The sequence below is a fragment of the Nicotiana sylvestris genome, chromosome 10 (genome assembly GCF_000393655.2).
Source record: "Nicotiana sylvestris chromosome 10, ASM39365v2, whole genome shotgun sequence".
Lineage (NCBI taxonomy): Eukaryota > Viridiplantae > Streptophyta > Magnoliopsida > Solanales > Solanaceae > Nicotiana > Nicotiana sylvestris.
Genome location: NC_091066.1, coordinates 5,569,683 through 5,596,559, shown reverse-complemented (window position 1 = coordinate 5,596,559; position 26,877 = coordinate 5,569,683). Strand labels below are relative to the sequence as shown.

The 26,877-nt window shown below is 34.9% G+C and overlaps 2 protein-coding genes across 3 annotated transcripts; both read right to left on the bottom strand.

The window, feature by feature from the left end:
• Nucleotides 1-3,540: 3,540 nt before the first annotated feature.
• Nucleotides 3,541-7,851, bottom strand: LOC104220143 (chaperone protein dnaJ 49). The gene is made up of 3 exons (XM_009770963.2): nucleotides 7,738-7,851; nucleotides 5,265-6,450; nucleotides 3,541-4,015 (listed from the first exon to the last, which is right to left on the bottom strand). Exon 2 carries the CDS (start codon nucleotides 6,313-6,315, stop codon nucleotides 5,266-5,268), a length of 1,050 nt encoding a protein of 349 aa, XP_009769265.1. The 5' UTR covers nucleotides 6,316-6,450; nucleotides 7,738-7,851; the 3' UTR covers nucleotides 3,541-4,015; nucleotide 5,265.
• Nucleotides 7,852-19,767: 11,916 nt separating this feature from the next.
• On the bottom strand, nucleotides 19,768-26,877 carry LOC104220136 (condensin-2 complex subunit CAP-D3). Of its 2 annotated transcripts, none has more exons than XM_009770953.2 (9): nucleotides 25,305-26,876; nucleotides 23,914-24,630; nucleotides 22,727-23,224; nucleotides 22,080-22,171; nucleotides 21,900-21,987; nucleotides 21,689-21,803; nucleotides 21,479-21,605; nucleotides 21,233-21,407; nucleotides 19,768-20,660 (listed from the first exon to the last, which is right to left on the bottom strand). In XM_009770953.2, the coding sequence occupies exons 1-9, from the start codon at nucleotides 26,793-26,795 to the stop codon at nucleotides 19,968-19,970; spliced, it is 3,996 nt and encodes a 1,331-aa protein (XP_009769255.1). In that variant the 5' UTR covers nucleotides 26,796-26,876; the 3' UTR covers nucleotides 19,768-19,967. The 2 variants fall into 2 exon arrangements, with proteins under 2 accessions (XP_009769255.1, XP_070016730.1); XM_070160629.1 differs by having other exon boundaries at nucleotides 20,597-20,682; nucleotides 25,305-26,877.

Below are 26,877 nucleotides of genomic sequence, written 5' to 3'. Positions count from 1 at the left end.
GTTGGTTTACTTCTTTTGCCAATAATTTTACTTCTTATTATACAATTTTTGTCTTCTGATAGTGGCTCTTTTGTTTCAAGTATTTTTTCAACTGGTGAACCTAACTCTATACATAGAGTTAGTGGTTCACCTTTTGGTGTTGCTCTTGTTCTTGTTCTTGTTTTGTTTCTTCTCTATAATAAATTTTCCATTTTTGGTGGTGATGATGAGGGAGATGATTGAAGTAATAAGAGTCAAGGTTTTGCTTTTACTGGTGTAAGAAGTGGATTTAAAATTTAAATTTGACGAGTTCAAGTTCAGAGGCGGATACAAGATTTTAACATCATGATTTCGAGTGGGAGATTCTATCATAGCTTATGTGATTTAATGGATTCGAAATCTATTATTTGTACATCTTTTGTGGATTTCAGTGTCCGAGCCAAAGCTACTGGAATATATTACATCGGCCCCTGGTTCAATATCTAAGTTCTTAACACTAAACACATTGTATATTTGAAATTGTCGTTTCAAAATTTAGTTTTTAATTGAAATTATAGTTATTTTTTCTCATTCTGTGTTGAAAATATAGAATTTATTTGCATCCGCCTCTAACTATAAGTTGTGACAGGTTGTATTAATATTGAATTCAGTTTAATGCTGAGTTTATTCATTTCTATGACAAAAAAAAAAAAACATTGGTTAAATTTACCTACTTTGTTGGGGATGGTGATTTTTGTATAGAATTTTTACAGATCATTTAAAATAAATAATAAATAAATGTCCTTTTCAACCAAAGAAAGCGGAATAACATTTAACAACTAGTCCTTTTCAAGACTTCAAGACTAATTTGTAAAAAACAAAAAAAGATGAATCAGACGAAACATTTTTTAAAGTCAGTTGAAAGATACAGTTTTTAGTTTTTTTCTTTTTACATTTCAAATTAAAATACTTGTACAATTGTCCCACTCCATGTACTAAAGTAAATGAATCAATTTAAACATTCATAGGTTATTTTTAAATGAGGGTGAGCCTTTGAGCAACGGTAAAGTTATCTTCGTATTACTTCTAACTCGTATATGTTTGAGCTGCGGAAGCAATTACTAATACATACTTGCATTAGGCTAGTCTATCTACATCACACGTGGTCCTTCACTGAATCCTGCAGGATGCTTTGTGCACTCACGACCCTTGTTAGCTATATTTTAAATATTTAATAAAATACTAGTTAGGGATACCAGATCTGTGGTATAACATAGAGACTCCACTCTTTATAATATTGTCTTACTTGCACACTTGCGGCAAAAGTTTTTTTCCACTTATTTTTTGTCCTTTTGTCTATGAGCGAAGGGTCTCCCGGAAACCTCTCTATCTCCAATTAGAGGTAAAATATGCGTACACTCTATTCTTCCCAGACCCCACTAGTAAAATTATTACTAGGGTGTTGTTGTTATTGTTTTGTCCTTTTTGGGGAAAAATACAGGTGAAAAGCAAAGAAACTTCTAGGTTACATAAGACCCTCGTCTTCTTTTGGTGTATTACAAGAAACATTGAATATACAAAACTTCGAATAATTTACCCGCACATGGTGTTTATCACAAAAAATTATCAGACTTAATACTACGACTGAGTAACATTAGATGATTTCTTCTCATATATTCAAGTATTTGTAGATAGAGTTATATACTCCCTCCGTTTCAATTTATGTGAACTTATTTCCTTTTTAGTCCGTGCCAAAAAGAATGACCTCTTTCCCTATTTGGAAACAATTTACCTCTATGCAATGATTTATAGCCACACAAAATATATGTGCTTCATTTTACACTACAAGTTCAAAAGTCTTCTCTCTTTTCTTACCGTGCACAGTCAAATGGGTTCACGTAAACTGAAACGGAGGGAGTAATATTTATACTTAGTGAAAATAACACATACTCTATAAAGTACCTGAGATGCACGCAAACTGACCTAAACACTGCGATTATATATGTTTGGAGGGAACTGTAGCATTGTCAAAATAGGTGAAGAGTCACACTAGAGTTGCTAAGGAGACAAGTGTGAATTTTCGACTATTTCCATGCTATGACTGACAGGTCTCAAGATTCTAAAGTCCGATCTGTTCATCAGATCTAGGCGACAAGCCATGTGAAAACCAAAGCTATTCTCCCATTATAAATATCAGATTTCAGATCCGATGCAGCAACCAAGAAAGTTACTGAGATTAAAGAAATCAAAATATAATTAACCCCATATATTCTTCTGCTTTCATTATTAGTTTCAAAGGTTCATACTAACTTCGGAAGCATATTGACAAGAAACAACCAGAAGCAAATCTAGAATTTAGGGTTTAGGGTACGTAAAACGAGCTCAAGTTAATATCATAATAATAAGTTTATTCCCCGTCAATATTTATAAATATTTAATAAATTTTTAATATATAGAGAGAGAGGGGATCTGAATAAAAAACTATTGGGCTGACATGAACTTGACTAACACTATGATTCCATCATTGCAACCAATTGACTAGAATTTTCAATGGTAGTACGCGCCAACTTGAATTTGAACGCTGATCTTCCATGATTTTTATTCTTTACCTACTTCATAGATCATTAAGCCACACCTTTGAATTCGACAAAACAACGTCCAAATTGGTATTCCATGATTAGCTCACACCCTTAGAACGTACAAAACAATATCCAAAATCTTTATTTATTAGATGCTCGCTAACGATTGGATGACAACGCTCTTAATTCCAATCGTGCATGTAGTTCATCAACTTCTAAGAAAAATATTCGAAGTTTCAAATTCCCACTTAAGTAAACACAAGGACAAAAAGGGGGGAAAAGAACTTCGATATTCTAGCCTAGATCTAAGCAAAAAAACTGAGATATACTGGAGAATATTCTCTATTTTTTACCTGACGTCTGGAAACCTCAGACAATTTCCCCATCTTTTAGAGGGTAAACCCTTCACTTGGTGAGAAGCAAGATTCATTCCATCTAAAGCCTTGCGTCTAGTGTTTCATTGCACTGCTTGGAACAGTAAACGTCTGGAAACCTCTCATTTAGAATTAGGAGGCAAACTCAACTTTTAAAAGTGTTGTTCATTTGAATCCAATATAATATCCCACCTAGATTTCAAGGTTGTAGCCAGGTGGTTTTACCGAATATACACAAGCACGTATATGCGTACTCGCACTTTTCCGAGGCTCATAGTACCTAAGATATTGTACAGATTCAATGATCTTTCAGCACATACCTCGAGCTAGAAGCTAAACTTTGATATTTCTGCAGACCGCAAGCAGTTAAAGTTGCCTTCAACATGCTCCATGGTCTTGTGACCAAAACCTTTGTCTGACTCTGAATAATTTAGGAACAATTAGAAACACATCCAGTACAGCATGAGTTTCAACAATATCAATTAGGTCCGTTACAGAGCTAATACCAGGTCATAATCTTCCTCATAAATGGCAAGGCGCATGATTCCTACACTCTTATTTGGGTAATAAAGTTCATATTTTTGAACACAAACAAGGAGGGGCATTGGCTAGCTTCTACAACAACTAAATAAATCAAGCTCCAGGAAAGCTTTGCATGTATTTCGCTCATCATACAGTTTAACAACCTGGATATGCATGAGTAGCGAGTATATAAAATAACAAGGTTTCTCTCCAGAAGCAAGGTAATCCAAGCCCCGGAAAACTTTCCAGGCTTATTTCATTATATATTGCATTCCTTCACTTTCCTATGACTACCAGCTGTGTTAGCAGGTTGTGGAAGCTATTAATAGATGAAGTACCCAACCACTGCAAAAATAACAATACTGCTAAATGAAAAGTTTAAATAAGGTGTGAAGCAGCCTCAAGTCTTTCTCTGTTGTCAAGCGAATGGACATCCATAGCAAGATGAGAACGATGGCTGGTCATAACTTGCGGAAATGAAGCTTCAATACTTGCATTATCTGCCAAGCCAAGCCTCTTTTTTCAGGGTATACAAAAATGCTCAACTAGCACCTGAAAGCTCCATCCATCAAATCAACAGACCTTGAAGATCAAAAGAGCAAAAAGCATCAACATTACGACAGTCTACGACAAAATTCGAGCATTAGATCTTGTGTATACCAGACATGTTTACATGAATTACTATCATGCTTTGACTTTCAATTTACACAGGAAAATAGTTGAACTACAATTCTATCCATCCAGATAACTGCTGCTAGGTTGCTACTAAGTATTGGGGAAAACCTTCAGAGTGGAAAAAATTTAACAAGCTATGTGCATTACAGTAATTGCCACCTAAGTTGCTCAACTCGGGTGCACGTGTCGGATACGGGTGCGGATCTAGAAGTCGGATTCTTCATGATCTAAATTCTAAGATTCAGGATACGAATCCAAGTACGGATATGGGTGCGGGGATTCGGCTAAAAGTAATTCAAATATCTAAAAACAGAGTAATAAAAATATGCCTAAATTATGAAACATTATGTGGAAAACATATAAGGTATTCCGAGAAGGAGAAATTTTAATCAAGAGGAGAATCCGAGGAGATAAAAAGGAAAATGACAATAGAAACTTCGTATACAAAGTATTCCATTTTCTTCAATTTCACCATAACATTTGTTTTGATTTCAAAAATCAATGCATTTGTCCCGAGATTTCTCCGTTGATTTTGGTCAAAGTACCTAAAATCGGTTGATCAGATCCCGTATGGATCCCACACCCACGTCGTGTCGACACGGGTGCGGCACCAAAAGTAAAGAGTCTGAGCAACTTAGATTGCAACAATATCTCAAATAAGGGAATCACACCATTTTTGGCTAATTTTCACACTAAAATAATCTGAAATAGGTTAAATTAGGAAGGGCCTTTATTTATATTCATGTATACTTGCGGATATAATTCAGAGATGCGTCGGAAACAAGGTTGTTGAGCATTTGTGCTAGAATTGCAAAAGATGCATCTTTAGCAAGACGGCAAGCCTTAGAAACACTAAGTAATACATCAAAACCTCAATGTTTCATATATTTCAAGCATTCAGGATAGAAAGATAAAGACGAACGACTAAAATTGTAGCTTCCCAGAGTATCCCTCCAACATGTCTTCCTTTTAGATGACATACACATAAACTTATCTTAGTCCTATTGATGACATAAAGCTTCTCTAGGTCCTAATGATGACATAAAGCTTCCCAGAAATAACACATATTTTGTGAAGTCACTAAAACTCAGTACAGCAGCAAAGGTTTTTGCATCAGAAAAGTACTACATAAGAAATGAAATATAACTTAGCTAACCTCATGCTACTCCAAACGTTTGAAGCCTGTCACAGTGAGGAGTTGGGTACTTCCTGTTCCATTGTCGCCTTTGGAGTTCTATATGACAGTAACGACCAAGCATATTTTTGTAATCCCTGATAACATGGTCTTCAATGTTTTCTCGAGCAGGACTATCAAGAGGATATTTCTGATCAAATTCAGGCGATTTAACAAAATATTCTACTCCATGTTCTTCTGTAATCTTCCTAAACTGATATTGGTAGTTCTTCTGCAAAGAATACTCAGGCTCCGAGAAAGGAAGATAAGCAAGTAAGATGATAAGCAAAAATGGTAATAACTGAAGGAGGAGAAGCAAGTTAGGCCCAGTGGAACCTAAATCCTCTCTCTGTGGAGCAGCATTTGTTCTTGTCCTGTAAACATGAGATGTCCTAAACATATCAGAACGACCAAAAAATGCCCTGAAAATCTCGTCAGGATCAAAATCATCATCATAATAGCTGTGCCCAGTTCTCCTCCTGCGTCTAACATTATGCTGCTGATTATACTCAAATTCCTCAGCCAAACCAGTCTGGTCATACTGCCTCCTCGAATCATCATCACTCAAACACTTAAATGCCTTAGAGACTTTCTTAAACGCCTCTTCAGAGCCCGGAGCCTTATTTTTGTCAGGATGAACTTTCAATGACAGTTTTCTGTATGCTTTCCGGATCTCCTCAACTGAACTACCCTTCTCTAGACCAAGAATAGCATAATAGTCCTTCTTAGTCTTAATTTGCCTAATCAACTGCACGTGTTCTTCTGTATAGTTCCTCTCCCCGTCAGATACATCATCAGACTTGACACGACTCGTGACATTATTCACATTTTCAACATTTCTAACCTCACTTGAGGACCCAGCAGTTGACGACTCCAGATTTTCACAAGCAGACAAAAGATCTTCTACAGATAAATTACTGTTAAGGCGCCGTGCAATTCTAATAAACTTGAGCGCTCTCTGCTTATTGCCAGATGCAATTGCATCCTTCGCAATACCAATGCATTTTAAAGCCTCATCCTTGTTACTATCCATTCTATCGTTCAAATCAACAACTTCAACTCAACTCGACAAGAAACCTTAATCTGAATTTCGGCTCTGAAACAGAAACACTATCTTCTACGGATCACAATACACCCAGAGAAACAAGCAATCGCAATTTCGATTCACCTGATTACCAAAATACCAAACAAACTCAGAATTATCACACATAAACATGCAATGAGCATTTTACAGTATAGGTTAATATCTATCAATCAAGACAAACAAGACGCAATCTACTAGAGATCATGAGACACACAGAGAACTGATGAAAAATTCACCTGACTACCAAAAAAACATAACAAACTGCTCCAAAATTAACAGACAAGCAAGGAAGCACAATAGTGTTGATCAATAACATAAAATCTGAAAATATTACTAGAAGTTACAATTAGAACTTGAAACACATGGAATCGTATTACAAATGAACAAATAACCACTGAAAAATAGACATTATACAATCACATCACAATATTCACAGAGAAGCAACCGCAATTCAATTTACCTAATTAACAAGACACCTAACAAATCAAAATTAAGCAATTTGGCACCAACATCACATCATTAAAATTGAAAAAAAAAACTTAGATTAGAGCTTGAGTTGTCTAAAATTGCACTGCAAATGAACGAACGTCCACGAAAAATAGACAGTTTATTATAAATCACAATACTCATAGAAAAGCAATGAGCTCAATTCAATTTGTCTAATTACTAAAACGCCGAAAATTCACACCAAAAAACATGTAATAAAGCAAAATATTGATGGAATATTGACACATAGAGGCTTGAATAGCTTAGAATTGGCTTGCAAATATGCATATTCACTGAAAAATAAACATTCAAACAGAAATCGTGATACTCACGGAAGCAGAGATTGCAATTCAATACACCTGATTGCTAAAATAAATAATACTTACTCAAAGTTATCACAGACGAATGTGTAATGAAGCAAAAAATCAACTAGATATTAAATATTAGGGCTTGAATTGTTTATAACTTTACTACAGATGAACTAAATCCGCTGAAAATACACATTCTATCAGAAAACACAGACAAGCAACTATTGCAATTCAATTCTCCTAATTACCAAAATACCAACAATTACTCAAAATCACACGCAAGCATGTAATGAAGCATAAAAAATCGAAGAGATACAGAAAATTAGAGCTTGAATTGTCAATAAATGAATTAAATCCACTGAAAATTGCTTATTCTATTATGGATCACAATACACACAGAAAGTCGCGATCGCAAATTCAATTTTCCTAATTACGAAAATACCTATCCAATTGCTCAAATTCAAATATAAAAAAAGTAATGAAGCAAAAAAAATCGATGAGATATTGAAAATTAGGGCTTGAATTGTATGAAATTGAATTGCAAATGAATATCGACTAGGAAATTAATAAAACTCACCTTCTATCGGAAATGATGTCTGAAGAACGACCGACCGACGGGCAGACGGAGAAAAGAAAACTGGTGTTTCTTCTTCTTTGGAGAGTCGCCAAGAGGTAAAAATGATAACTATGTGAAGAGTTGTGAGCAGATTTGAGGTCTTTATAGTCGAACCAATTCACACGCGCCACATCACTCAACCAGTGCCCGATCAATATTAAAAAATAATAATTAAGTAAAATTATGAGTTTAAACATATTAAATCGTATTGCTTTAATAAATTTCAATACGCCTCCTATTTATCAATATGATATATCCAATAATAAAATATCTATTAAATTAAAGGAGACTTATATAATCGTGAATAACTTTTTTGTTCTGTATTTTTCCGTATTATATTATCTAATATTTAGCAATATTATTAATACAAATTTTTATTAGCATATTATTTTATTTATTATTTTTATGTGATACTCTCCTTTTAATATAATAAAAGATATATATTTTGTTATACTTGAAATATATTTTATTTTAAATTTTATTCTGTTAATAATATTGTCTGAATTTTAATAAATAAATAGACTTTTTATTTTAAAAAGAAAAAATAATATGATTTTAAAAAAAACTAAGAAATTAATTAACCTAAACCATCCCTAGTTAATTCTAGGTAAGTTAATTTCTTTGTGTCTTTTTTTTTATTTTTCATTTTCTTTTTTTATTTAAATAAAAATTGTGCCTATCCTTTAAAATTTTAGATCCGCGTGAAAATTACCTACAAAGTTGCACCGAATTGGTAGATTTTTATTTTTTATTTTTTTATTTTAAAACTTCAATTTATAAAGACTGCCAAATTTAAATAGGTAATTTCTTTATATATATTTTTATTTTTTATTATCAAATAATTTTAAAACTCCAACTTTTCCATAATTTTGTCCTAAAAATCTACATTATCTATGGTTGTGCTACTTGGCATCATATAATTATTTTACTTAACTTTATTTATTTATATATATATATAAGACCTTATGTTGAATCTTTGAAATCATCCATTTATTAAGACAATCTAATTGTTGTGGCATATATCATATTCCTCTTTCCTACTATTTTTAATAGTAGCATGTTTCCTAATGATATTCATTATAAAACTATGTGTTGAACTTAGTAACTATTACTACTCCTTCATATGGCTCTGATACCATTTGTGTTCTGTAACAACACTTTAAGAAATTGATATTGAAGCTTATTTGCAATAACACTTCAAGACAATTGTGGAAGAATCTTCCACCAATACCAAAAAATAATGAAGGTAAAGAAAAAGAATGAGAAGTCGCACCTTGTGTATTATTAGGGTAGTGAAGACAGACAACTTTTATAAAGAGATTCTTTAATAAAGCAGAGTGTAACACTCCTCAAATCTAGAGAAGTTTCAACATACGCTAAATATAGAATTTTATTTTTTAACTCTAAAATTATACTTTTATTACATATTTAAACTCTTATGATTGATTTTTGAGTTACTTCTATATTTATAAATAATTGGATATATAATTAAGGGAATACTAATAATTTTAATACTATTAATTATTAAAAGTAGGTATAACTAAATAATAGTTAAGTCAAAAAAATAAAATAAAAGAGAAACACAATAATAAAAGCACGTGTCAAGCTTAAGCCCATAAAGGGTTGTTGGAAGTCAAGATGCATAATAGCCTTATAAGAACAAAACAGAATTAACATTTTGTTTGCTCAATAAATAGAGGCAACTAACTATTCACGCAGGCAACAAAATTTCTAGGGTTCTTTACAAATCACTAATTCTTGAACTCAGGTATATAAAATTCCCAATTATTAATTATCCTGAAGTAGTAGTAGGTAAGAATTGAATAGTTAATTCTCTTCTTTCTTTGTATCAACATTAAATTTCATGTCTAGGTGTGCAACTTTAAAATTAATTAAAATGCACCGGTTGTTGTAGAATTAATTGTTTGACGGGTATAAATTGGACTGGGGCCTACGTATTGGCTCGATGAGTTTTGAAGTGAGCTGATATAACTCTTTACTAAAGTGGTTTAACTCATAAAAGCATGTGTAATGACTTGTCGGGAGGTTTTGTTTTGGTTTTTGGAGTGTTTTGGGACACTTAGTCCTTAAACGGAGGCTTAAGTCTTAGGATTTGGATCGTAGCCAGAACTATGTGAAGATGACTTAGGAATGAAATATCGTTGACTCCTTAGCTCTGTTGGGTGATGTTGGGCTTAAGGGCGTGTACGGATCGTATTTTGGACGTCTGTAGCTTAGTTAGGCTTGAAATGGCGAAAGTTGAATTTTTGGAGATTTTGACCGGCAGTGGACTTTTTGATATCGGGATCAGATTCCGATTTCGGAAGTTGGAGTAGGTATGTAATATTAAATATGACTTGTGTGCAAAATTTGAGATAATTCGGATGTGGTTTGATAGGTTTCGGCATCGGTTGTAGAAATTTAAAGTTTTAAGTTCCTTAAGTTTAAATTGGAGAGTGATTCGTGATTTAGCATTGTTTGATGTGACTTGAGAACTCGAGTAAGTTTGTATGGTGTTTAAGACTTCTTGGTATATTTGATTGAGGTCCCGGGGACATCGGGTGAGTTTCAGGTACTTAACGGATCAAAAGTTGGATTTGTGTTGTTGCTGAAGTCTTCAGGCATCTGGTTTTTTCGCACCTACGGTAGGGAGATAGCAGGTGCGGGACCGCACGTGCGGAGAGTCAAGTGCAGAAGTGAAAAATGGAGGAGTGGCCAGGGGTCGCAGGTGCGAGGTGGATTCCGCATCTGCGATGCCCGCAGATGTGTTAGAGTGATCGCAGAAGCGGTGAAGGACCGCAGAAGTAGACAAGCCTCCGCAGGTGCGCACACGCAGGTGCGATCCTTTGATCACAGAAGCGGACGTTGAGTTTTTAAGTGGAATCCGCACCTGCAACGGGAATTTTGCAGGTGCAGTGACGCAAATGTGGTGGTAGGTCCGCAGCCGCAGATGCGGAATAACTAGGCAGAAAAAAAAAATTCGAGGGTTTGATTCCCATTTTAATTTTGGGACTTTGAGAGCTCGGTGTGAGGCGATTTTTCGAGGTTTCTTCGAGAAGATTGTTGGGTTAAGTGATTCTAACTCGAATTGGGCTATATTTCATCAATCTATTGCTATTTTAATCATCTAATTAGGGATTTGAGTTGGAAATTTGGGGGGGAAATGGTAGAAACTTCATAGACTAAAATTTTGAGTTTTGGAAGGTAATTTGAGGTTGGATTCGAGTAAATCTTGTATGGTTAGACTCATGAGTAAATGGGTGTTCGTACTTTATAAATTTTACCCGATTTCGAGACGTGGTCCCGAAGAGACTTTTTGGGGTGATTTTCTAATTTCTTGCCATAGCTTTGATTTCATTAATTAGATTAGTTTCTTATAGTTATATTTATGGTATGTAATTGATTTTGGCTAGATTTGGGCCATTTGGAGTCAGATATTAGTGGAAAAAGTATTGTTACCGGATTGATTTAAGCTTGGTTCGAGGTAAGTGGTTTGCCTAACCTTGTATGGGGGAACTCCCCTTAAGATTTGGTACTGTTTTGATATGTGAGCATCATGTACGTGAAGTGACGAGTGCGTACTCGGGCTATTTATTGTAAAACTCCGTTTTTCACTGAGTAATAATCTGTTTCGCTTTAATTGAGTTATACTAGCATATGTAGTTTTCCTGTTTAGTTTAGAATAGCATGTCTATGTGCCTTAATTGCTTATCTGAACTTTGTACAACATGCTTAGTGAATTCCATGCTTCTTCCTTGACTTGTAATTGGTCTAAATTGTAGGATTTCGTATTGTAGTCGTTATTTCCATTGTTTGAGCTGCATATTTACTTTGGGACTACAGAACGGCATTCTGGGAGATCCCCTGCACATTTACTTTAGGACTATGGGACGGTATCCCAGTAGACCCCCCTACGTATTTATTTTGGCACTACGGAATGGTATTCCGGGAGATCCCCAAGTACATGTACATTTGGGACTACGAGACGGTATCTCGGGAGATCCCCTGTTGTTATCTTTGTGTAATGTACTGTTATCCTTTCTGTGATTTTCTTCTGTTTAAATTCAGTCTATACATTACTGTGATATTTTTGTTCCGTCTTACTTTATATATTTATACCAGTATGAGTATGTATAGGATATTCTAGAAAAGATTTAGACTTGAAAAATCACAAGAAGAAGTTTTAGAAAGAAAAGATTTTTGGGAGTATCCTCTATTTTGATAAGGGGTCATCGTCCAAGCTGAGGGTCCTGATCAAGACATTGACTTCCTGAAACTACTTGTGCCAAAGTAGGGAGCACATGAGTCTAGGGTTTCGTTGCTGAGAATTTACCTAGCCATCTAAGGTATGACACATGAACGCTGAGAACCATGAAGCGAGTGGCACCTCGTGGATTGAGCCTATTCGATCAGGTTGGGATCGAACCCATGTCGATCACACGGTGACTGAGACAGAATTAAGTCAGGATAGTTGGAACTCCCGAAGTATAAAGTGAAATATTTTTTTTCATAAGAAAGAAAAAGAAAAGAATTTTTTTTAGAATATTCATAAACTGCTATTATGAAATTATTTCAGAATTGTTCTTAAAAGCTTTATGTTTTCCATGCATTTAGAATCTTTGCTCATAATTTATATTTTATTAAAGTTTCGTCTCTTGTCGTTGAGACTCACTGAGTACAATGGATGGTACTGACGTTTTTTTTTTGGTACCTACGTTGGTTTACGGTACAATGTAGGAACTGGTTTTGCAGGCGAGCAGGCTACTGGTTAGGACTTCCCTCTCTTCCAGTGCTATTGGTGAGCTCCGCTTTTGTTCGTGGAGTATTCCTTTGAGTCACCTTTATTTAGTTATTTCTTTTTTTACTTGGAGAACTAGCCAGGCAATCTCATGTCCTAAGCAGTACGTCAGTTTATCAATAGAGGTTTCATAGACACAATAGATGGGTTAAGATTGAGATGTTTTTGATAATAAATTAGCAGTATTTTAATGGTTACTACGATAAAGTTTTGGAGTTGGTTTAGTTTAGATATTTAAATTAATTGAAAGAAACCACTGCTTTCACTCTAGGAAGTGATGAATTTTTGAAGTTGAATGATCGGTTATGTGTGCCTAATGTAGATGGTCTTAGGAAGGCCATAATGGAAGAATCTCACAGTTCGAGGTACTCTATCCACCCAGGTACTATCAAATGTATCTGGACTTGAAAGAGTTGTATTGGTGGAAAGGCATAAAGAAGTAGGTAGTAGATCATGTGGCCAAATGTTTGAATTGCCAGCAAATCAAAACCGAGCATCAGAGGCCTGGTGGTCTAGCACAATATATAGAGATATCACAATGGAAATGGAAGATGATTAATATGGATTTCGTAGTAGGTCTGCCTCGCACATACCGTAAGCATGATTCAATTTGGGTTATTGCGGACCGACTGACAAATTACGCGCATTTCCTACCAGTAAAGACGACAGATTCCGCAGAGCAGTATGCATAATTGTACATCAAAGAAATAGTTTGATTATATGGTACTCCAGTTTCAATCATATCTAACAAAGACCCTCAGTTCACGGCGCATTTTTGGCAGGCATTTCAGAAAAGATTAGGTACCAAGGTCAATTTGAGCACCGCTTTCCATCCAAATACCGATGGTCGGGCAAAAAGGACCATTCAGGCTCTCGAAGATATGTTGCGAGTATGTGTTATAGATTTTGGAGGTTATTGGGATGATCACTTGCCACTTATAGAATTTGCTTACAGTAACAACTATCAAGCCATCATTGATATGGCTCCTTATGAAGTGTTGTATGGGCGAAGATGTAGATCTCTAGTGGGTTGGTTTGAACCAGCAGAGGTGCCATTGATTGGTCCAGAATTTGTTTGTGAGGCCTTAGAGAAAGTACAGCTAATCAGAGAAAGGCTGAAAGCGGCTCAGAGTCGTCAAAAGTCCTATTCTGACAAGAGGCATCGTGACTTGGAGTTCATGGTTGGTGACAGGGCATTTTGAAAGTTTCACCAATGAAAGGAGTTACGAGGTTCCGTAAGAAAGGAAAACTTAGTCCTAGGTTTATCGGACTTTATGAGATTATAGAAAAGAAGAAGAAAATGGCTTATGAACCAGCGATGCCCGTTGAATTGTCCTTTGTTCATCCTGTCTTTCATGTGTCTATGCTTAGAAAGTACATTCATGATAAGTCACATATAATGCATGCCGAAAAGAAGGCTTGACTTATGAAGAGGTACCTATAGAAATTCTCGATAGGCAAGTAAGAAAGTTGAGAACAAAATATATAGCATCAGTAAAAGTTTGGTGGAGTAATCATGATTTAAAAGAGGCTATGTGGGAGCTCGAGGAGGATATGAAGAAGAAGTATTCTTATTTATTTGAGGAACAAGGTATGTGAACCTAGGTTTGGCTTGACATTTATATTTCATTTATTAAATAAAAATTAGCATGTGTTTATGTCCTTGCTAGATTATACATAGTTATTGAATAAATTTAGTTTCTGTCAGAGTATATTTAGTTATTAAATAATTTAGCACCGTGCCAGAGTATTTTTAATTATTAAAGTTATTTACTTTTTGTTGAAGTGTTGTGCTATAGATTTTGGTTGGTTATTGTGGTACCTCCTTGCCGGAGTGTGAGTAATTAGTTTATGATCTATGTATGGTGCCTATAAATGGCTTGTTATGGTATATTTGGTTGTGGTTGGTGTAGTTTTGGTATTTGTGACAGGGATAGTTTTTTGGATAGTCCAATTTACAAGGAAAACTCTGCCGAAATTTTTGAAAATTTAGGGAGTTAGCCAAAATTTTGAGTCCTTTGGGAAAGTGAGTAATGCTAAGAAAACTTAAGAAGTTCAAGGACCTATGGAATGATTGTTAGCTTATGAATAAGGTCCTAGCAACATCCGAGGACGAATGTTTTTAAGGAGGGAAGATTGTAACACTCCTCAAATATATAGAAGTTTCAACACACGCGAAATATAGAATTTAATTTTTTTAATTTTAAATTATACTTCTATTACGGATTTAAACTCTTGTGATTGATTTTTGAGTTACTTCTATATTTATAAATAATTGAATATACAATTAGGGAAATATTAATAATTTTAAAAAAGTAGGTATAACTAAATAATAGTTAAGTCAAAAAAATAGAAAAGAGAAACACAATAATAGAAGTACGTGCCAAGCCTAAGCCCATTAAGGGTTGTTGGAAGTCAAGAGGCGTAATAGCCTTATAAGAACAAAACAGAATTAACATTCTGTTTGCTAAAAAAACAGAGGCAGTAGACTATTCACGCAGGCAACAAAAATTCTATGGTTCTTTACGAATAACTAATTCTTGAACTCAGGTATATAAAATTCTCTATTATCAATTATCCTAAAGTAGTAGTAGGTAAAAATTGAGTAGTTAATTCCCTTCTTTCTCTGTATCAATATTAAATTTCATATCTAGGTGTGAAACTTTAAAATTGATTAAAATGCGCTGGTTATTGTAGAATCGATTATTTGACGGGTATAAATTGGACTGGGCCTATGTATTGGCTCGAGGAGTTTTGAGGTGAGTTAATATAACTCTTTACTAAAGTAGTTTAACTCACAAAAGCACGCATACACAGTATTTGATAAATTTCTTAAAAGAGTTAATATGTACTTAATTGGAATGAGTGAGTACGTATCAACTTAGAATTGTTCTAGCTAAAGTTTAGATAATTTATTATGATATATGTGCATAAATTTTAAGTTTTTTTTGTTATTCTTACATGCCATTTTCATATTGAAAATTCGTGAAGAAGCAAGAATCTTTAGAAATACTTTTGAATGTTTATTTCATGCTTTACATTTAAGGATACCAGTATGAGTATGTATAGGATGTTCCAGAAAAGATTTAGACTTGAAAAGTCACAAGAATAAGTTTTAGAAAGAGAAGATTTTAGGAGTATCATCTATTTTGAGAAGGGGTCATCGTCCAGGCCGATAGTCCTGATCAAGGCGTTGACTTCCTGAAACTACTTGTGCCAAAGTAGGGAGCACACGAACCGAGGGTCTCGTTGCTGAGAATTTACCTAGCCATCTAAGGTATGACACATGAGCGCTGAGAACCATGAAGCGAGTGGCACCTCGTGGATTGGGACTATTCGATCATGTTGGGATCGAACCCGTGCCGATCATACGGTGACCGAGATAAAATTAAGTCAAGATAGTTGGAACACCCGAAGTATAGAGTGAAGTATTTTTTTCATAAGAAAGAAAACTAAAAGAATTTCTTTTAGAATATTCATAAACTACTATTATGAAATTATTTTAGAATTGTTCTTAGAAGCTTTATGTTTTTCATGCATTTAGAATCCTTACTCGTAATGTATATTTTATTAAAGTTTCCTCCCCTATCGTTGAGACTCACTAAGTACAATGGATGGTACTGTCGTTCTCTTTTGGAAACTTACGTTGGTCTACGGTGAGCTATTGGTGAGCTCTGCTTTTGTTCGTAGAGTATTCCTTTGAGTCATATTTATTTAGTTATTTCTTTGTTTACTTGGAAAACTAGCTAGACAATCTCATGTCCTGAACAGTGTATCAGTTTATCAAATAGAGGCTTCATAGACAGTAGATGAGTTAAGATTCAGATGTTTTTATAATAACTTAGCAATATTTAGTGGTTACTATGATAAAGTTTTGGAGTTAGTTTATTGTAGATATTTAAATTAATTGAAACTATTTGATTAAAGTATTGTCTTGTTGCATATAAAGTTTAAAGTTATAATATATTTGATAAGCGTACATGCTTCTCTCAGTCAAGTTTAGTGATCAGGTGACGGTCACGGGTTGTTCAGAAAATGGGTCGCGAGACAGAGGCCCGCCTTATAACGTTCGGGCACATTATTTAAAGTTGTTAGAATAAGGATCCATTATATAAGGATCCTATCGGATTCAGTTAGGAACGGGCTTTTCTTTTTAGAAATTTAATTTCATAAGTTTTCTCTTTTGGAAACAACGTACACAGTTTTTATTTATAAAATTTTTGAATAAAATTCAAAAAAGATCTATCCACAACCTCGACTTATCCAGGTATTGCTAATTTTTGTTAATTCCTCTTATATTAGGATTCATTTAGCCTAAATGATAGGCTAAATAATTTTGTGTTGAACTTAAAGCACAATACGCTACTGTGAACATATTTTGTTATCGTTAACAATTGTATCACCCAACGATTCTAAGTTTGAGACTACAGAATCCAGGCAATACAGTAGTCCAGACAAAAAGCCCGGGTTATGATTTCATAATCGGACGTCCCGTTGAAAGAAGTTGTAGCCGAGTATTCGGGTTTTGGGTTTGCTTGACAGGACTATTCGCTTAACATGACCGGTGTCTCGGTAAAAACTTTCCTTTTAGTTCCATCAAAGCGATCTAGAACACAAATTAAATTGTTTTTTTTTTTAAAATAATTTTAAAACTTCAACTTTATTTTTGTCCTAAAAATCTATACTTGCCATTTTATGGTTATGCCACTTGGAATCACACACACACATATATATAGAGAGAGGGTCTGAAGAGGATCATGAACCCTATAATTAGGAACAATGTTCAAAACAAACTGATAATGAGTTTTATAATATATATATATATATATATATATTTTTAAAAATAATTTTAAACCCCAACTTGAAACCATTCTCCAATTTGAATAGGTAAATTTTTTTATTTAATATTTTCGTTTTTATAATTAAATATTTTTAAAGCTTCAACTTTTTTTTAGTTTTGTCCTAAAACTCTACATTGTCATCTTATGGATATGTCACTTGGTATCATATAATTATTTTATTTATCTTTTTATGAATACACACACACTACTATTAGAAGAAACTATTCCCCAATTTAAATTGGTAGTTTTTTATTTGCTCTTATTTTCGTTTTTTTTATTTTAAAATAATATTAAAATTCCAACTTGAAACTATTCTCCAATTTGAATTGGTAATTTTTTATTTTCTCTTATTTTCGTTTTTGTTTAATTTAAAATAATTTTAAAACTCCAATTTGAAACTACTCCCCAATTTGAATGGGTAGTTTTTTTTCGTTTTTTATTATAAAATAATTTTAATACCTCAACTTTTTTTTGGAGCTTTGTCCCAAAAATTTACATTTGTCATCTTATGGTTATGCCATTTAGCTTAATATGGTAACTTTGTTTCTCCTTTTATCATATATAGACGTGGCTTAATATGGTAGCTTTACTTCTCCTTTTATTATATATAGATATAGATTATTGCTATTACATTACCTAATATATAGTATGTCATGCTTTTATGTGACCTTCATTAACTTTCCTCTTTATTTAATACCGTTATCCATTTATATCCTTTAATGTAATATAGCTCAATGTGTGATTTTTTAATCTTGAAATAAATATTTATATTATTTGAAATTAATATTCGAATTTATTAAATTGTTTAAATTTATCAATAATATTTTTATCCATTATATAGTAAAATTTCCAATATTTGGATTTAGTTATTTAGTATTAATTAATTAAGAAATAATTTATATGTGGTTTTTTCTGGTTATGCCACATGGTTGAATTAGTTATTAGTTACTCCCTCTCGTCCAAAATAAGTGATTTTTTGGCTTTTTTCTTGTGGTCCAAAATAAGTGATTTTTCCAGATTTCAAGAATGAATTAATTATTTTTTTCCTACATTGCCCTTGGAGTAATTAATGTTGGAGTATGTGTTAGGAGTGTTTATGTGAAGAGACAATCAAGGTTAATATGGTAATTTCATTGCTAATTAATGTTAAAAGGTGAATTTCTTAATATGTGTGAAAACAACCAAAAAAATCACTTATTTTGGACCGGAGGGAGTAATAGTTAATTAGTTAGAGGGTGTTTGGCTAAAAGCTTATAAGCTGGTCAAACTGGCTTATAAGCACTTTTTGGCTTATCAACGCGTTTGGTAAAATCAAAAGTGCTTATAAGTTAAGTGCTTATAAGCCAAAAATAAGTCAAAAGCCGTAAGTTGGTCTCCACCAACATATCAAATTTCAGCTTATAAGCACTTTAAGTTTGACCAAAATAATTACTATTCTATCCCTAAAATATTTCCTTTTAAAACAAAACTCTTCGTATACCCAGTTCTTCAAGTGCATATTATTAATTTCAGCACTTTTATCCAAACAAATAACTGCTTATTTTTTAAATCAGTTTTAACACTTAAAAGTGTTTTTCAGCACTTAATGCTTATCAGCTAAGTCAAACGGGCTCTTAATATGTTACATGTGACTAATTTTAAGGATGTCACTTGGCTTAAGGAGAGGGCTTTTTTCTCTCTTGTTAATAATATATACATTTGATGATATTTATTTTTGTTTATCTTTTTAAATAAATAATATAGATAGATATTTGTATGTGTACTATATTTGAAGATTTTATTTTAAAAAATAACTTGTTGCACTAAGCTTCTGTTATGCATAATTTTGAAAAAAGTGTGATCACATCGAATCTATTATATGAAGTCTTACCTTGCATTCCAGAATATAGAAGTACAACAAAAGATTTATATAAATAAACATTATTTTAACTTTTTTTCCTAATAGAATAGCTTACACATGGTTAATTACATTTATAATTAAATAATTCCAACTGACTAGTGTTTATTTTAAAGTAAAGGCTTATTTGGTACAAGTGATAAGGGATAATTAACTCCAGGATTAAATTTGAAATGAGTTTATCCCATTTGGTGGGAATAAAATTGCAGTATTACTAATCTGAGGATTCCTTATCCCAGGATTGTACTGTTTTTCTTATCCCTGTGGGAGATTGGGAGGTAGGATGACAAACCCAGGATTAATTATCCTAAGATAATTTATTTCCCAACCAAACAACCTCTAAGTTGTGTAGTTGATAAATTCTTTATGAAGCCTTAAGATTTTATTTCTAATTTTTAACCTTATTTCAAGTGCTCTTCACCTTGTTATTAAGAGTATTTGAATAATTTAAATCAAGAAAAGAAATACCATATGACCATTTTAGCCGTGGAGATGTTTTTTTGTTAATAAGGACTGTTTCAGCATCATATACTGAGCTACAAAACTATTTACAATGCCTTCTTCCTCTTGGAAAAGAAAGGCAAAAAGTTAGCTACAGTTACATTGCAAAAGGATTTGAGCTACTAATTTCCATTAATGTATATGGAATGAGAAATCAGTTTTCTTCATCAGAATCAAAAGTTGGCCTTCTCCTTAAAGACTCAATCACTTCAGCAGGCATGTCTCTTCTACTAAATGTTCCACCTGAGTTAGACTTGAGCCTAGGTGTCTTCATTGCACTAAGTGGAGGAGTTAATGTTCCTTTATTCACTTCCCTGAGCACTGACCGAGCTGCGACAGCCGCCACTGCATCTGCCACGGCTGAAGCTATTTTTGTATTTCCCTCATCAGATTTCTTGTTTCTGAAGCTTGAATTTGCTTTAGGATTACTTGGCGAGCGATAAAGCTCTGATCTTTGCATGGTTGCAACTGCTTCGGCAGCAGCTGATTTTGCCTTCATTGTTTCATATCTTTGCATGTCGTAAATGAGCTCTTTCTGGAGTTGTTTATCAGCAACCAACATGTCATCAATCTCATTCTTGTAATCCTTGAGAAGGTTCCTAAGGCATTCCATGAGAGAACCAGTAAGAGGACTGTTTTTGCTCTCGAGTAGACGTTTTAACTCTATAAAGATGGGGATTGTATTCTGGATTAAGCTTTTCTTGACTGCTTGTGTTATTGCTTTTCCGTTTGCTGCTGAGGATGCTCCTCCATCTGCCCCTTCTTCTTCCACGTCCGCTGATTCTGAGGTTGACCCGCGGCTAGAGGAAATTCGTATCTCCTTACTAGAAAGAACTTGGAAAGCGTCCTGATCACAACAAAATTTGCACCTGAGTATCAAAACAAGTTTATTTACCAACAAAATTTCTCCAATTGGTGAAGGAATCCTCATAATCCTCTCACAAACAACATGAGATTTAAGCTCAGTAGTACGGAGCACAAGATAAAATCTTCTATTGTAGTCAAACTCCAAAATTAAGGAAAGACCATGGACTATGGTTTTAGGTGATATACAACAGCAGCAACTACTACTACTACTACTATGCCTCAATCCCAAACAAAGCTGGGGTCAGTGATATGAATCCTCATTTATTTCTTTGAGCTCAACTCATATCATCATCAATGCCAAAATAAGATAATAGTAAAGTAGTAGTGAAAATAAGTTTTATATGTATGTATGTGTGTGTGTGTGTGTATATATATATATATATATATATATATAGTAGCAACAATAAAAATATAGTAATGATATTAAAAGTTCTTCTACAAATTTAAAGCATATACCCGCACCTAAGGTGATATGCACTATATCTAAAGGCCAGAAGTCCTTTTCATTTTTTCTATTTATGGGGGCTGAGGTCATTGGTTAGGAATTGATACCTGCAAAACAGACTGTCCAGTCACATCGTCAATACTAAGCAAACCATCAGATGCAGCAGCAAGGATCTCGGCACATATTTTGGCAAATGTGGCTAGTACGTGTGCTGGAGCCATTTGTTTTAACAATGTCACATAAATGTGCATTCTTGAAGACCTCGACTTCTCATCATTTCCTCTGGCACAAAAGTAAAAGTTAGAGGAGTTTCTTGTTAATGACCAGATTATAACAAAAGACAACATGCTTACCGTATAGAAAAAAGCCGTGTTTCATTTCGTGAATTCTGAGGATTGCTACATCCGGTATGAGGGTTGCAGTCATTCAGCACAAACATGGCTTCTACAAAACTATTATAGGCTAAAAGTGGTTCTTTACCTGCAGCGAAATTGCAAAAAAGGGGAATAATTAGTTTAGCAGTCAGATATATTTTTAATTGCAAAACTTTACAGAGATTCAACCTTTTAATATATTTCCAAATAGATAATCAGCCAATTGTCTTATCTTCTCTGATTCATCAACAAGAGATAACAGGAACCGAAAGAAAAGTACTCCTTTCACCTTGACATAGTCTCTCTGAGTACAAGAGACGACAGATCACAGTTAGCAAAAGATAATCCAGAGCTTGCCTAAAACTTAGAAAGAGAATGACTTGAGAAGATAAGGACGTACCTGGCAAAGTCTGGATAGAAGTATAAATGTCTGCCTTCTAACAACTTCAGATGAATCACGTAGACTTTTGGTGATCTTTGGTAGGTAACTTTTTGATTAACAATTGTACACAAATTATGTCAGGGGAAGCTATATTCGCTAAGCTGATATAGACATGCTTATGAATGCCAATGGACTCACCAGTCAACTAGAGCAGTGTACCGTACCCAGAAATCTGCCATGACTACAACTATGTTGTTGCGGAGGGCAGCACAATCACCCTTTTCAAGCTCCTGGAAAACACAATAATAGGGGAAAATGTCAGTAGCAGAAATTATACTGTAAGAGGTCGTTTGGTTGGGAAACAAGCTATCCCATGATTAATTATCCCAGGATTAGTTATCCCACCCTCCCATAGGGATAAAAAAAATACTCCAATCCCGGGATAACTAATCCCAGGATTAGTTATAACACGATTTTATCCCAACCAAACGTGGGACAAACTCATCTCAAAATTAATCCCGGGATTAACTATCCCTTATCTCTCGTACCAACCGAGCCCTAAAGCAACTTTTTTGCATGGGCAGAATCCTAATCCGTATGAACCAAAGATCCCAGTTTCATCGAACACATTTCTCCCTCTTTGTAGCTAAAAGAACTTAGTAACAGTGATCACATGTAAATGTAATTGTATATTCACCTTCAATAAATACCTAGAAAATCAATCACAGTGACATATTTTCATTTCCATTCACGTGCAAATGGTCAACAATCTGCAATAGTAGTTTTTTTCTTTTTTGAGTCATTTAGAGACCTTGAATATAGAGCACTGTCAGAACAAGCCATACCTGGACAAACAGAGGAATATAGCGCTTTGCAAGTTTTCCATCAGCGAGGCAGATCTTGGCCATGGTTAGCCAAGCTTGAACATATAAGGAAGGAGCAGTCTGCTTTATGGAAATGGAAGGCTCTGCTGGTTTCTTAGGTCTAGTGCTACTGGTACCGGAAGTAATGATCGTGTGTAAAATGGGAACAACGGTTGATACATTAGCTGAAGGACAAATAATAACTAAAGATCCAATAGTATGAACTGCAGTCATTGTTTGTTGTAGTGTTTTAGAGTGTGATGCCACTGTTCTTTTTCCCTTGCCAGTCGTACCCCCAAATGGTGTGAGAAAGATATCATTTCCCTGTTCTTCCATACTCTTTGACATGTACGCATCAAGAATTCTAGAAGCTTTGGATAATAGCTGATTTACCCATTTCATAACAAGGCAATCAGCCTCTTGAGGGTTAAGAGCCTTCCTCTTGCACAAAGTTTTGAGTGCGTTCAGGTGAGCACTAACCTGCCACAGTCAAGCCAACATTCACATGTTTGCATTTGCAATTTGATTGTTTTCTATCCACCAAAACTGCTAATTGTGCTGTCAAACTACAATAATCATTGTTGGAAGTTGATATAATGCACACAATCAACCAAGTTCTCTCCCATTTGTGAACTGCATTTGATGTCCTATTGTTTCACAGTTGAAGTAGGCTTACTAATAATAAAAGCTCGGTTCTACTCCTTTGAAGTTTCAGAGTGTAGTAAACAACATATCTTATTTTGCAAAGTTTCTACACCAAGTAATAAAACAAATTCATATGCACATCAATTGTCCTCTGTAAATCAAAAGTTTCTAGGCATTTCCCTCGCTAGTATACCATAGTAGCAAGTGGAATTTCCAAAATACTGAGCAACATATCGATTGCTAGAGGTAAGGCATTTAAAAGTTGAAAGTTCAGGAAAGCAGAAAACAGAAACATATTCAAGCACTTTCGTATCAATGCTTCCTTTCAAGAAAAAAGCTAACTGAAATCAAAGTGCAGGCAACCAATTAAGCTAAATGAAGCACTTAGATTATTAAGACATTTGTCAACCTTGTTTGAAGTCCGCTGAAGGAACTCACATGCAAATTACATATAATCCCTTATCAATGGCAAGGAGGGCAGGGCACATGAAAGTATAATGTGAGATACTACTGATAGCAGATACCTCTGTCGGATGCATGTTAAACTCCTCTAGACGTTGAAGAAGGTTATGAGCCAGATCTGCCGCAGGCTCAGGAGGCAGATCCAACGAAACATTAGCGATTGTTTGCAAAAGATATACACGATCTGCAGCCCATGAAAAAGTGTTTGATGTTGTATTTAGCCCTTCCTCGCTATCATGATCACCAGTGGCTTTATACTTGTCAAGGATCTGCCAATGATGATGGAGGAATTCCCAATCCGTAGCTCGGGAAAGGTATGCTGACACCTCTGAGAGTAGAAACCAAGCACCTGGAGGAGCTGTCCACTTATCTATTGGCATGGAATTGCTCAACCACAGAGATTCAGATGACCTTATGATCTTTTGAAGTGTAATTACAATCTTAGGTTTGAGTTTTTTCTTCTTTCCTAAACTTGTGCAGATCTTCTTCACCCATGGTGTCACCTCTCCATCGCATATCTCTCTCAATATACCTAGGACTCCTTGAGGATACAACAACTCCTTTTCCATCTCTATAGTTGCTGCCTTGCCATTTGAACTACTGTCAGATGCATGCTTCACGGAATTGCTGGATCCAACTCTAGAAATCCGATCAAGAACCAATTCTAGGAACAGATTCTCGCACTCTTCTTGTATGCTAGATTCATTATCAGCTATTAGACGAGGAATGGAATGTAGCCACTCCTTAACTACATTTCTTTCTGTGAATATCCTAAATGCCTGTAAAGCAAATGTAGACGTCAATTGAGATCAAACTAAGTAATAGATGCTATACCACAAAAATGAATGCAGAGCATAGTGAATAATCTGATAAATGCAGAAGAACAAATACATTAATTGACACTGGTATTTCTTTCCTCAAATAAGCGGAGAAGTTCATATCACTCAGCAGTTTGCTACATGACCATGTAGAGATAATGGTAGTGTAATGTATTTTTTTCTTTCTCTGGATCAACGGCATCTCCACTCCCAGTTAAAGAAGTGGAAGTTAGAAATTAGAATTAAGCATGTCTAGGGAAGTGTAACCAGAACTAATCACAAGCTGCATAATAATATCACCCCTAATTTGTACTCAACATATCTGAGCGATGATCCAGGGAACACAAGAAACTAAATGGAGGTATTTTAACTGTTATCAACGTCAACACCAATAAATTAACTGAGCCTGAATTTCAAACTAATCGTTATTAATACGACTGGAAATTTTTAACATGTATAACTTGCTATGAACCAATGTGTCTTGCCAAAGTAGAACAGTTTCAACTTCTCTGGCACTAAATTCTGAAGTCAAATCTCTCCATTATAGAAATATTGCCCATCACCTATTTAGCTAGATTGCTTAATCAGAATAAGTCAGTATAGTAACAATATAAATTGCACATAAATCACTTAACCTCTGAAAGAGCTGAAATTGCAGCTTTCCTTATGCTAACAAGTGGATCAGAACATGACATGCCCAATGTCTTAAGAAAATCTTCATCTGGAGCACTGTCCGAAAAGGATGTCAACTTAGATATTACAAGAAGAGCAGCCTTTCTGACTGCAGCCTTCTCGTCCATACACCGTTTCTTCAAAATACCATTCATTAAACTTTCGGGCATTTCGTTTCCAACTGAGTCAAACCCCAGAAACTTCTTCAACAATGCTCTTCCCTTATCATTCCCCGAAAAGAACCCAACCAGTTGAGCCAAATTCGTCAAAGCCCGAGCCCTTGTTCCAGCAGTTACATCAGAGCAACGCTGAATCAACGCCTCCAAACAACTCAAACCCCAAGGATTCTCAACCTCAACATCCAAATCCCACCCGAACGGATCATTTAACGACATCATTAAAGCTGGAATAAGGTCCACAGCTAATAACCTCAGCTGTGGTTTCCCTTGGCTCATCTTCACTACATAACTAGCAAACCTGTCTTGATCCTCAAAGTCTATAACTTTAACCATTTCCACAATGGCTTCAACAGCTGCAGCCCTTGCCTCAGCCTTTTCGGGTGCCTTTTGCACAATGTACCTTGGCAAATTCAGAACTGCTTCTTTTATATCATCGGATTCTTTCGCCAACCCCATGATCATTCTATTCACCACAAATTCCAAAGCTAAAGTCTTTGCTGGTGATTTAACCAATAAAATCAAAGGTGTTACTGACTTTAATACCTCAACAGCTGAATTCTTTTGATCCCCATGTTCATTTTTTAGCACTTCACTCATAATCTGATTGCATATATCACAAAATCTCCCATAATAACCCCCACATAAGTCAACTGCTGTAACTGCAATTTCAGCCATAGTTTGTACCAAACTCCTCAAACAATCCGGAAACCTACCCAAATGCACCAAACCTAACACCAATATCAACCTCTCAAGCACAATGAACAAAACCCTAACATCAAACTCACTCTCATATTCACTATCCTCACCATTTCTCCCTCCTCCTTTTCGACCCGGACCGGACCGGGACCTCCCTTTCTTCTTCTTCCCTTGACTATTCGAGCCCGACCCATTTGAGGAAATCGAAGAGGGTGGCTTAAAACCCTTACGAATTGAACGAAGCAGCGAGAGAAAAGCCATGGGAGTGAAGAGTGTGAAAACGGGGGAATTAGGGGTGAGAAGTAGAGATAAGTAAACTTTTGAAGCTAAAAGTGAAGTATTTAGAGGTGCTGAGTCCATGGTTGAAGAAATTGAGTTGATTAATGAAGTGGGTGAGATTTTTCTTGAAGATAATTCATCGTAAAAATCTTCAATATCTAATGGGTCTTTGGTTTTGAGAGTGTGATCTAATAGGGTTTGTAGGTCAATTAGGGTTGATTCTGAAATCGAAGTTTGAGTCATTTCGAGGTCGTTTACTATTCTTTGTATGGTGTCTTCCATGGAGAATTTGGAAGCCATTGTTGTGGCCTTCTGAAGCTTTGACTTTTCTTCAACTGTGTTCTAATCTGTTAAGAGCTTGTCGTCTTTGAATTTTTGGTTT